Source organism: Coregonus clupeaformis, chromosome 35 (genome assembly GCF_020615455.1).
Source record: "Coregonus clupeaformis isolate EN_2021a chromosome 35, ASM2061545v1, whole genome shotgun sequence".
In the NCBI taxonomy this organism is placed as follows: Eukaryota; Metazoa; Chordata; class Actinopteri; order Salmoniformes; family Salmonidae; genus Coregonus; species Coregonus clupeaformis.
The window spans coordinates 35936328-35948859 of NC_059226.1; the positions used below are offsets into that span (position 1 = coordinate 35936328).

Consider the following 12532-nt stretch of genomic DNA (forward strand, 5'->3'; position numbering starts at 1 on the left):
ATAGGATAACACTTTGTAGAACTCTTTTTGGTACTAGGTAGAACCCTTTTGGGTTCCATGTAGAACCCTTTCCACAGAGGGTTCTACATGGAACACAAAAGGGTTCTACTTGGAACCAGAAAGGGTTCTCAAATGGGGACAGCCAAAGAACCCTTTTGGAACCCTTTTTTCTAATAGTGTATAAGTTTGGTATATACCATCAAGCTACAACAGCAAAAGCTATTCTATGTGACTTGATATTTCATAATGGACATTTCATTAGTAATTTACATCCACCTGAATGCAGTCACTGAAATCCATGAGGGCACTTTCTTGGCTACCACATCACAGAAGAGTTGCAGTATAAAACATCATAAGAAACGTATTGATTTTGAATGATAAATTATATATCTCCATATGTACAAATCTTCACTTTCTTTTTACATATGCACATATTTAAAAGGCCGTCAAATCAGTAGTCCTGCGTTTCGATTGGTTCAGCGACTGTTAAACAGAAACGTATTCCTTAAAAGTGACCGTGAGACAGTTCGTGGTGATGTCAGTGATGACAATGTTTCCCATAAAAGGAGAGAACTTTAAGACAGGCTCCTCTTCAGCCTCCTCTGTTGTTGTTGCTGTTGTTGTTGTCGTTGTTGTTGTCTCTGACTCCTGTACCACTGGAGTTGGGTCCTTAGGCTCCGGTTCTGGCTCTGGCACTGGCTCAGGTTCAGGTTGCTTTCTGGTTCTAGAACAGCTAAGATCCATAGGTTCTTCCTGACTGGTGCTGGTGTCCGTAATCTCATATCCATACCCGCTACTGCTGCTCCAGCGGGGGACAATGAGGTGGAGGTCCATGGGTTTGTCCTGGGGCGGAGTGGGCACAGCACTGGGGACACTGATGCTCCTGGAGCTCAGAAACGTTTTACACGTGCCCCTGTCCTCCTCGGGTTGGGAGAGCTTGCGCTTGCGGTCGTTATTTGGGGTGGGGAGTGTCCGGATCTGGTCCATAGGGCTAGGGGCGGGGAGGCTAGTACCCATCGCCCAGGGGGAAGGGGTTGGGTTGGTGGTTAGCTGTAGGGGGTGATCATCCGGTAAGTCCGCCTGGCCCCTCGCAACCTCTGTGTTGTATTCCTCAGCCGTGCTGGGCGATGGTTTGCAGAAATGTCCGTCTTCTGGAGAGCGTTTCTTGGGATGCTCAGCGGCCGGAGGGGAACTGGCATTACAGATCTCTTTAGGGACATTGGTGGTCCCCTGTACCTTGGTCCTGTCTGACTGCTTGGCGTGCTGAGGTTTCTCTTCTCCAGTCAAGTCTGAAGAGTGTTTACCCTTGGCGGCCCCAGCCTTGTTGCCGTCCATGTACTTGCTCATGACGATGACGATGCGTCCATTCTTGTTCTTGTTCTTGATTATCTTCATCTTGCTGCTGACGGTGCTGGGTAGGGCTGCCTCCTTTGGGCTGGGCTTCAGTGCACATTCGCTCTCAGCCTCGTTGACGCGCACCGCTGGTTTCATCATCTCCACCATCGTCATGTCTTTGACTTTGCTCAGGCAGCCCGTGTTTTTGTCGCGAACCCATTTCTGCTGCAGAGCCGGTGGCAGGTTCCACCCAGGGTTGGGATTGGTGGGCGGACTGGGTTCCTGACCTTTGGCCACCTCTTTGGGCCTGGCGGATTGGGTGTTGTACATATTGGGGTCAGGCTGGTAGTGGTGGTGTTTCTTGCTATTGAGCTGATAGAATAACTTCTTCTTCCCGTTGCCTAGCTGGTCCGCTGGGACTTCCTGTTTGCTGGGCTGGTACTGGTGGTGCTTCTTGCTGTTCAGCTGGTACTGTTGGGGCTGGGAGCGGTGCATCTGGATCGGGTCTGACCTGAGGTGGTTCTCGGCCTCCGGAGACGTCTCCTCGAATCCGGCAGGGATGCTGGATCTTCGTGCAAACGAGGGAAGCTGAAAAAGTTGGAAGACACTGGAAGGTTATTATTCTGGAAAAATGAAAGCACTCCTTTCATCTTTTAATGTTGGGGTTTAACTCACGAGGGAAATAGAAATGGCAAAAGACAACAAGCAGGAATTTACCATAAGTCTACATTTATGCTGTGTTGCTTCTCATAACTAGTCCTCAGCCGTAGCCAGCAATCCAATCCAATTCAATAGGACATTATCAATCCCCTCAAGGGCAATTCAAAGACATTGTCGGAGCACAAGAATACAATATCATTGCATAAATTATCCACATACTGTAGGCCTAAATGCAACACACAGGCCTTGGCTAATGGCTACATTTGTACATTGGGATTCAGATGTTATCGGCACATTCCATTAAGACATTCTAGTCCTTGGCTACCCTGGCATAAAGGACACAGACAACCAATCTATAACTTTGTGTGAGGAGAGCATCCAGTCAGTGCTCTCCTCCTGGGATTCCTTCCTCCATCTTCTCTGATCCCTCCCCCCTCCTTCCCTCTCCACTTCCCATGCATGACCCCCCCAGGCCACGAGAATGCTATTTCAGAAAGGGCCGGAAGACACTATGTCTGTGACCTCAGGGTCACTTAGGTGCCACTAGACATGTCACGCTTGATCCTTGATGTCAAACCATGTGTGGTTGTAGCAACGTGGTGTGTCTCTTAAAGGCCCACTTTTTACAGACATTTTTGAGGATTGTCAATCCTTGCTTCCATAGCTCCATCTATGAACTTGAGAGTGGTTACATTTCTCCAGCCTTATCCGTCAGCTTTGTAGCAAACTAAGTGGCAAGGCTGCGATTTTTATTTTTTTTCAAATTATGGAGTGGGTCTTTAAAGGCTTGATAATTCGTAGTAATAAACGCAGTGGCTCTAAATCACTAGCCGTTTGTAATTAAATCTGGCTCCAAGTGTGTTCATACAAAATCCTCAACCTCAACCTCAGGGAACTGTGAACTGTGTTCTGTTATTCTTTCACTTTTGCTTTGAATAATTCTGGAAAAGGCTAATTTTATAGCTAACAAATTGCGAACGTGAAAATGGAATGGCATACCAAATTTCCCATAGGCAACATGGTTATTCATTTGGGGAAGAGAAAATAACAATTGAAAAATCTTAAAAGGGAAACAGCCATTTGCACGGTCCCATTAGCATAAAATAAAATGAATGCGCTCAAGCAATACTTCCAGAGCCTGAGGCAACAAACTGGGTTTCATGATGAGTGTGTAGGCCAGACCAGCTGGAGGACCCCATACCTCTCTCTCTCCTAATGCAAATCTACAAAAAATAACCACAGCTATAATGACAGGGATCTCCAAAACACCTGACACTGGTGTGTCACAGGAACTACTGTTCTCTCAGTCTCGCTCTTTCTGCAGTTCAGTGGCATCCAACTGTAGTTCAGTGGCATGCCAACAGAATGGGGATCCCTGACTGAAAATCCTGTTCTTTTGAAACAAATGGAACTATTAAACATAAAAACAATATGGACAATAAGGCGGGGATGATGATAGTTACCTGGACTAAGAGATGTTTTGGTTTTGGTCCACGTTTACGATATCCCATCAACTGTTCCTGTCTCTCTCTGTCAAAGATAATGAAAAAAACATAGATTTACCATGAGAGTGGATGTTGGCATGAAACGTAATCTTGTGTCATCATTGTTTTTGTTTTTTTACATATTGGCATACTGGTAGCTTTACAACATATTAATGAACTGCACATATTGACAGACATGTGCACAAACAAAACACAGTTTGCAAATATATCCCTCTATTGGTCTTATTACTAATTCCGTAGCATCTCTAGACCAATTAATTTTTCAAAAACCGAAATTAAATGCATTTGGATCTCTTCAAGGTTGAAAGTGGAATTTTGATTTTGAAGGCTAATGAAGACCCGAGTGTGACCTGCTGCAAAGCATTCTGGTCTGTCTGTATTTACATAACTCTCTCCATAGTAATATGCCCATCATTCCATATTCTCATTATAATGAAGGAATTCAATTAGTTCTACAGCAGGGGAAGAATCTCCCCCTCTCTCTTCCACATCCTCTCCCACCGCCAGTCCTTACACCTCCCTATAGTTCTGTCACAGTCAAATCCTAATTAGGGTCACAAGGTGTGTATGAAATTGAATAAATACAAGGTTGAAGTGGGGTTTACTGAAAATGAAATAACTGCAACATAACAGCATCTACCCTGCATAAAGATTAGGTGACAAGGTGTGCATGAAATTGAATAAATACAAGGTTGAAGTAGGGTTTACTGAAAATGAAATAACTGCAACACAACAGCATCTAGCCTGCATAAAGATTAGGTGAACACAATAGTCGATTATTAACTATGTACATTTGAATATATTGGGTTGTATTCCCGAGTAAATTACACTCACTGAATAAATGAATGAATAACTACATTCCAGAGAACTATAGCCTACCAAGAATAACATTATATTTGTTTGGGTTTACAAAACTCTCGAAGGAGAGAGGTGTGCAGGACGTTATTCTTCTGTGGTGATCATATGCACAGTCATATCCATATGAAATAATTGCTCCCTAGTTGAGGCCTTGAGTCATAACATGCTCGTAAATATAACCCACTAGCCCAGTGGCAGCTGGACTCGACGCACCCACACTGCTGCGTATTAGCGCATGTGGCTAACACACAGCATTAATGTAGTAGGCATACTATGCTACAGTATACATTTACATTTTAGTCATTTAGCAGACGCTCTTATCCAGAGCGACTTACATATTTTTTTTTTATACTGGCCCCCTGTGGGAATCGAACCCACAACCCTGGCGTTGCAAACGCCATGCTCTATAAACTGAGCTACATCCCTGCCGGCCATTCCCTCCCCTACCCTGGACGACGCTGGGCCAATTGTGCGCCGCCCATGAGTCTCCCGTTCGCGGCCGGCTGCGACAGAGCCTGGATTCGAACCAGGATCTCTAGTGACACAGTTAGCACTGCGATGCAGTGCCTTAGACCACTGCGCCACTCAGGAGACAAGTGAGTGTGTAAGCAAAACACTGAGCAAACTCGTGGTGACACGGCCTGTCCCCGTGAACTTTCTGCATCATAAAGCAATAACGTGGTGTGATTTTACACCGGAGACGTCCAGCGGGGCAACCTCCATTTACAGAAGATTTGGCAATTGCAACCTCCCATGTCGATTCCCCTCCCCCATCCCCCGGGACGAGAGCAGAGCGAGCCGAACACACAGGCCTTCCCTCCCCACACAGCGCAGAGGCAGCGCTCTGAGGCCGACCGTCCAGCCCAGACACACACAAGGCCGCCGGAGGACTGGAGAATATGAGGTCACCCACTGGAAATGGCGGAGAGCAGAGGATGTCAATCACGGTTTCCATAAATGTGATACCCATCCCCCGTCCTTTAGGCCTTCAGCCTTCTATGTATCTCCCTGTCCCCACACCGACGTGAAACACGGAGTGGTGGTGGCCTATGGGGCGGGTAGCCTAGGTTATCCCGTGGATGAGAGAGAGACCAGCCGCCTGCACCACGCAATGCTCATGTGATACATTGTTGGAGTGAAATGACTGCGACATACGTGGTCAAGTATTGCATGTGATGTAGGCTATTTGTGAATTTGCTGCGCAAAATTGTTTAAGCCCTATAGGCTTTCGCACAGACATAATACTTTTATGCAACCTTGCTTATAATCAACTATTGTAAATACTCCAAAGCTTTTAGCTAATACAAAGATTATTCCGATCAATAGTTATGAAATAAAATGTGGTTTAAAATATCCCATTGCGTTTGAATGTAGCCAACCGATAGTCCTAATCATTCGTCGCCTGAATCTTAAGGCTAATTGTTGAAATCAGCCCATGTTTAGGACTACACAAGAGTGGTTTTGTCATTGTATGGACTTTCACAATGATATATTCATGAATTGACTCCCAGGGACCAGACCACCAAAATACTACTAGGCCTATATGGGCAAATGCGTAGTTTCTTCACAATAGCATCCCATCGCCGTTATTTCCTGCACCTGCACGACTTGCTCACTTTTGACAGCAGCCCAAGTCTTTGATTGTAATAGGCTACACAATAGGCCCGTACTCTCGTAAATTAGGCCTATATGAATATTGCTAATGAAGGATATTGACTTCATACGTATATTTACATCGTTTATTGATGGACAACCTCACACCGAATGTCTAATTACAACAACTTCCTCAGTTTATTTTGTGAAAATGTAGCAGTTCATTGCATTGGACTAGCCTATATTAACTGCCATGCAGCGAAGCATGGACTCCTTGAGACCAGACCATGACAACAAGCCATGAGGTAGTCTAGGCTATTAAAATGCAGAATGCAGAATTTAATACTAAAACTATGCACACGTGCGCGTATCTAATCAATCCATAAGCGTGTCTTTGGAGTTCTCCCAACATTCAAACACATCCCCCATGGGAGGCTGTGTGGCGTATGAATAACATGCGTTGCTACCCACCGCCCCCCTCCTCTCGTGACCATATAAGGTCATGACTCAACTCGAGGCTGCTAGGCCATATCCAAAGACTCTCACCTGTTTTGGAACGCCACGAGAAGGCGCGGGTCAAGGATGTTTTCCTCCGGTTCCCATGTGTTGTATCTGTAGAAAGAACAGAAAAACATGTGTAATTCATGTTGAGAAAAACAACATAGGCTATTCCCTTTTACAATATAGAGGCTAAGGTTGTCTCTCAATATATTATGGGTTATGAATTACATTCTGTTCTTGACTCTAGCCTACAATGTCGTTGCAATTGTCTTCATGCGTAAAGTAGCCTATCCACCAGCATGTTCCAAAAATGTGTTATAGCCTAGTAATGGGTTCATCTCTGGGATGATTCACTATGTCTGGCAAGGGAAGCCCATTCCAAAACAAATGCGGATCATGCCTGCCAAATACCCCAAATAACCCTGGGTATGTCTCAAGTAGTCTACGCAAGAGAGAGAGAGAGAGAGAGAGAGAGAGCAGTACACAATTCAAAATACAGGGTAGGGTCCCTGCTCTATCCAAACGCGAACGGTATAAAACCAATAATCTTTGCACTGTGCACCGAGTTACAGTCGGCCATTTTAACACCACTGTCTCGTAAATTTGCTGGCAGTGCAGCAATAATTAAAACGGGATTACATGGCTGTGCCTACCCCCTTCCCTCGCATAAATTAGTGAAGGCATCCGTATCGCCCTCTCTCTATTTCTCGCTCTCTATACTCCCCTCTATCTCTCTTCAGCGCGCGCGCGCGTCCCCATTGCTGCCTTTCGACCGAGGATTTTTTTGTAGAAAAACAAAATAGGTTGCTGCCTGCAGAATCCACCTATGGGTACTATATTGTGTCCGAGCATTTAAAATAATATGCGCAATTCAATGTTTCACACTTACTTGGGAGACCACCCTCTCCACTTTACCAGGTATTCTATTTTGCCCTGTAGGAGAATGGAGAAGGAGAGAGATTTGGTGAGAAAACCGATAACATTCTAATTGAGCTCAACGCTATTGAAATGTGCATTGGTGAGAAGTTTTACCTTCCGAATGCGCTTCTTTTCGATGCCCTCCACCGCAAAGACGTGCTCTCCGGCGGCAGGTAGCTCCATTCTGGCTTGAATCCTTTTGAAGCGAACGAACGTCGAAATAAGAACGGTTGATGCCTTCGTTCACTCGGTGCGTTCTCTCCTTTGGTAGTTTTCCAGTTATCAGAAACCAAATTGTATTCCCTCCTCCACTCCTCTCTTTCGCTCCCCCTCTCTCTCTCTCTCTCTCTCTCTCTCTCTCTCTCTCTCTCTCTCTCTCTCTCTCTCTCTCTCTCTCTCTCTCTCTCTCTCTCTCACACACACACACACACACACACTCTCTCTCGCAGGGTCCTGCCTCGCAGGCAGTAAGCAGAAAGATATCCACAGTCCACACTAGCGGGGCTGCAAGAACACTTCATGCAATAGCCAGGCACATGACGTCAGAGCGAAGAGGGGGAGGTGAAAGGCAGAGGTTTGTCCCCTCTCCGTGTGTGTGGAGCAGAGTTGGACTGCAAGAGACATGCAGCTATGGAAATAATAAAACCATTACCGTATAATTTACATCCACGGGCAAACAATACCCTTGTTGACAAAAGATGTGTCCTATACCAGTTTCATTCGATCAGCTCAAGATGTAGTATGTTGGATTGGAATCTTCCAACGCCATTTAGAAAAAGAAAATACAACATTTTTAGTTTGAATTCTTTTTTCATGTTTAGGACTTTTCATAGGTGCATAACATGGTATTGATGCTTTATAGTCTATTTTCCCAAAAAAATTATAGTTGTCAAATTGTATCATCAATTTGCTGCGAATAGAATAGAATAGAATAGAAGGCGCAGGTGCAAAGTCTTCTCCGAATTTTGGGCACATAAGAGCCTGTCGATACGATGACCGTGTCTCTAAATGTAATAGATGCATTATGCAATGGAGTCGAGATGAATTGATCAAAATACGTTATCAAAGCGTTTTCATAATGTAGCCTAAGAGCCGAAATTGGTCAGTGGGACAACACTTGTCAACCTTCAGCATTATATAAAACGTGTCGTTGTGGATGCTGAAAATTTTGAATAACTTACATTATTCAAAGGGAAATTGTGTAATATTTTAAGGTTTCCTAAAGGAAATGGCACGATTCAATGAAGAGCGGCATTCAGTGGCATTGTTTTAATGCGACCCCCGTAGGCTAGGCTATGCGTCATGTTCTTCACCGACGACCATAAGCTGCCTATTGACTTTACCTTTTGACTTTCAGGATCATATTCAATGCAGTAGCCTGCATGAAGTATTTGAAAATGTGGAGAGCCTATTGGTTATGAGGTTACCAAATATCTAGGTCATGCACTAGGCTACTCTACACCGAAACCAGTTTCATATGCTCCGGGCGTTCACAAATGCCATTTGAAGATTGATAGACACCAGACGGCTGCTGCAATCCATATTTTGGCCAACTTTAGGCGTATATTAGCCATATATGGCTAAATGTGCTCTCTGAAAATTGAATTCAATAATCTTTCAATAGGCTATTTCAATGCATGTCCAGAAAGATGCAAGCTATAGTAAAGCAACTTCATATGCTACCCTGCTGTGTCGGGTACTACTTCGTTTAATAGTTGTGCCATTAATATTTAGGCTACTCGTTTGTAGGAAATTAATGATTGATTAGACGACCGATAACACCATTGCGCATTTGGTGTACCAGCCGCAATGGTGATATATTTTGATCAGGTCTACCTCGAAACGATTAGACGAGGGGTAAATCGAGAAATCAACACCAAAATACGAAGTATTCTGACACATAAAGCTCTTCCCTCTCAACTATAATTCAGCACAACAAGGGTTAATGCACGATCTTCCATAGAGCGGCAACCGCCAGCCTATTGCAACCAGGCACGATACAGCGCTGCCCTTCCTTATAAGGTAATGGATAGAAACAAGCGTAATATCACACGGTGTACTAATTAAAAGCCATATTTCACACTCGAAATACATACTGGCCGACTTCCTGATACCGCCTGCCGTAAAAGCGGTCATTAAAACGACGGATTTAGATCATATTCACGGTTTTCATTTGCCCTTCAACTGCGGTCAGAGAGCGAATACGCCCTGCTCCCTTAGCAACAGCATTCGGAGCGAAAGACAATTTAACTGGGACTATAGAGCCAATACAGCCCATAATTAAATGTCATAGGTAGAGCTCACGCATTCCTATCGTTTGCGAATTTCCTGTCTTATTAGTTAAGCGTTTTAGAAACGAAATGCATGGCTGAAGGCAACATGAAGCCGTGGAGTGAAGACGATATCTATAATTTAGAGGTGTTATTTCTCAATGGCTGTTAAATTGTATATAGTAGTAGGTTACATGCATTCATTCCCCTTCCATGAAGTCATGTTAGTAGGGATGATTTTATGACACATTGAATGGAGCATTCATTTTGCATTGGCTTCTCCTGACGCAGCCATTCTGTAATGCTGCTGCCGACTTTTTCCCGATAAGAGTTTGATGGAATGTTGCAAGTGCATTTTTGTGTTGCCTCTCACGTCGATACAAACATCCAACTCAGCACAACCACATAGAATGTCTACACACTAACCTTGTATAATCACCACTGAACAGAAACGAACGATCCTATTAAAATAGGCTTAGAAACGCATTGCGCATAATACATTCTTGTTTCAGAGGGCATTTGTCTGTTTAAACTAAGTGATATGGTTTAATCTTATAGTTTTTGTTTTCAAGTTAAACAAATGTCCCCCCATTTAATAAACCCTATTCCAGACTCACAAACTACTCTAGGCTGTGAGAATTCAGGTATAGGCTAAATCAACCAACCTATCAACCCTGCGAGAATTGGTAATCATTTGGGTGTGGTTGAACATTTGCAAGTAGACTGTTTTAATTGATTTTCTCACACCTTGATTACATTCAACGTTTCCCGCCATGTAGGCCTATAGCCAATGTTGTTCTCGACCCATATGACCATTATATCCATCTCTGAACACACAGGTGCAAAAACTCACTGGTTTGGCTCCAGGCTCTGATGCATCTCTAGTCAATAGCTGTGCCAATAGTTTTAGGTAAAGGCAATCAACTTCGATTGTTCATTCCGACTAATAAAGGATTAGGATGCCTAAATACAACAATTTCTAATTAATGTTGTTGGATGTGTAATGAAGATAGTAGGCCTTCCATTCCAACTTTCTGACAGTGTTTCAATAGCACCACATGGTTTATTTTATAGAGAGCATTTGGCCGTGTTGAATCTAAACATTGTAAAATAATTATAGGCCACAGTTCGAGTTATGAAAGAAGCAATTGAACAAAAATATAACTTTAATTGATTAGAGTTTTTAAACAGATAATTGCACTCTCTACAGCCGGAATAGGCCTATGCGTAAAACGGTAGGTATAATGTGGCAATGCTGCTCGCAGTGTATCTCAAAGTTTCTCCATAAAATACATTCATAGACTAAGTCTATATAAGTTGTGTCTATTTGTGACCAGGTAAAGTATGCAATCTTGTAAGAACCGTGGACGATTTTTACCCACAATTAATAGGTTATATTATTCACACTAACTTCTCAAGTCTGGGACACAAAATACATAGTTGTTGTAGTGTAAAGCAACTGTAAAATAGACACAACAGCCGAGCCAAAAATACAGAATACATTTTTTCAAATGAGCAATGCACATGTTCTAAAAATGTAAAACATTTCTGCTACATTTCTGCTACTGTTAAGCTATCAGATATGATGGTCAAAATGGGGGATTGCAACTCCTGTTGGCATGTTGGTGAAGGTGTTACAGAAAACAAATGTTAGATATGCATGCACATACATGGGCCTGGGTTAGAATGTAGAAGCCTTTTGTTCCATCATCCCATGGGTAGCTCATTTATCATAGAATGGATGGTGGAAGCACTGTGCTATTTAATGAAATTACTGATGGTTTACCACTGTTTATCATACTGGGCTAAGCCTCTGTGCAGGAACATACTTAATAGAATACACAAATGCTGTAGTCTCATATGTTGCATTTCATTATTACTTATCTACATTTGCACTGGGTTGTAGACCTTCAATATACCTCAGATGGCAAGAGAGGCCTGCAGATCTCCAGGAAGTGAGAGAGTAAAAGAGATCGAGAAAGAGAAAGAGGTGTGTGTATATGTGTGTGTATGTGTTCCTGTGTGCAAGTGTATGTGTATCTGTGTGTGTTCAGCAGGGCCCAGGGTCAGGCTAAACTGTGATCTATGCTCCCCTCACCGTGGGGAGTCATGAGGCGGTGAGGAGAGAGATGCTGGGTGAGATCCCAGACTGTGACCTTTACACAGCCTCATCCCAGAGCCTCTCTCTCTCTCCCGCTCTTAGCCTCTCTCTCACAGCCTGCCTGTATAATCATCCAACCCACAAAATGGTGTCCGCTTAGAGAGGGCTTGGCACTCGCCGTGCCCAGACAGTACCAACTGGGGAAATGGAGAGATCTGGGTGGCGGGGCATGGTGGGGAAGAAGAGGGAGAGAAGAAAATAGAAAGAGGAGAGAGTGAAGAGGGTAAAGAGAGGGACAGGGAATGTCAAAAAGAGAAGGAGAAGAGGATTAGAAATGGAGGGATGGGAGGAGGGAAAGAGGAGAGAAAAAGAGAGATGAGAGAGAAAGAGAGAGAAAGAGAGAAAGAGAGAGATGAGAGAGAAAGAGAAAGAGAGAGAGAGAGATATGAGAGAGAAAGAGAGAGAGAGAAAGAGAGAGAGAGAGAGAGAGAGAGAGGCAGCAGCAGCAGTAACAGCAGCAGGACCACAGCGGATGCTTGCATTGCTCAGCCAAGCATCTGATTCATCCCTCTCAGAAAGATGGAAGAAAAGAGGATTGGATGAGGGGACAGAGTGGAGGGGTAGAGGGGTAGAAGGAGGGGGGGGTATTACAAAAATGTTAAGAGGGCCCTACAGCTCAGTGGGCGGTCATTAAGCCCCCCTATCAACCAGGCTGATGTGGCAGGGAGAGGGGGAGACACACAATTAGTAGGGGACGTTATCCCTCTATGAGAATGCCGTTTGAGATTATT

At 44.0% G+C, this 12532-nt stretch overlaps 1 protein-coding gene across 1 annotated transcript; it reads right to left on the reverse strand.

Moving 5' to 3' along the window:
• Nucleotides 1-101: 101 nt before the first annotated feature.
• Nucleotides 102-7743, reverse strand: LOC121551656 (E3 SUMO-protein ligase CBX4). The gene is made up of 5 exons (XM_041864363.2): nucleotides 7485-7743; nucleotides 7342-7385; nucleotides 6498-6563; nucleotides 3459-3525; nucleotides 102-1923 (listed from the first exon to the last, which is right to left on the reverse strand). The coding sequence occupies exons 1-5, from the start codon at nucleotides 7551-7553 to the stop codon at nucleotides 487-489; spliced, it is 1683 nt and encodes a 560-aa protein (XP_041720297.2). The 5' UTR covers nucleotides 7554-7743; the 3' UTR covers nucleotides 102-486.
• Nucleotides 7744-12532: the final 4789 nt, after the last annotated feature.

Coding starts and splice junctions, on each gene's coding strand:
- LOC121551656 (XM_041864363.2), bottom strand. CDS start 7,553: ATGGAGCTACCTGCCGCCGGAGAGCACGTCTTTGCGGTGGAGGGCATC. Junction 3,526..6,497: donor CTCGTGGCGTTCCAAAACAG/GTGAGAGTCTTT, acceptor TATCTTTGACAG/AGAGAGACAGGAACAGTTGA. Junction 1,924..3,458: donor CAAAACATCTCTTAGTCCAG/GTAACTATCATC, acceptor CAACTTTTTCAG/CTTCCCTCGTTTGCACGAAG.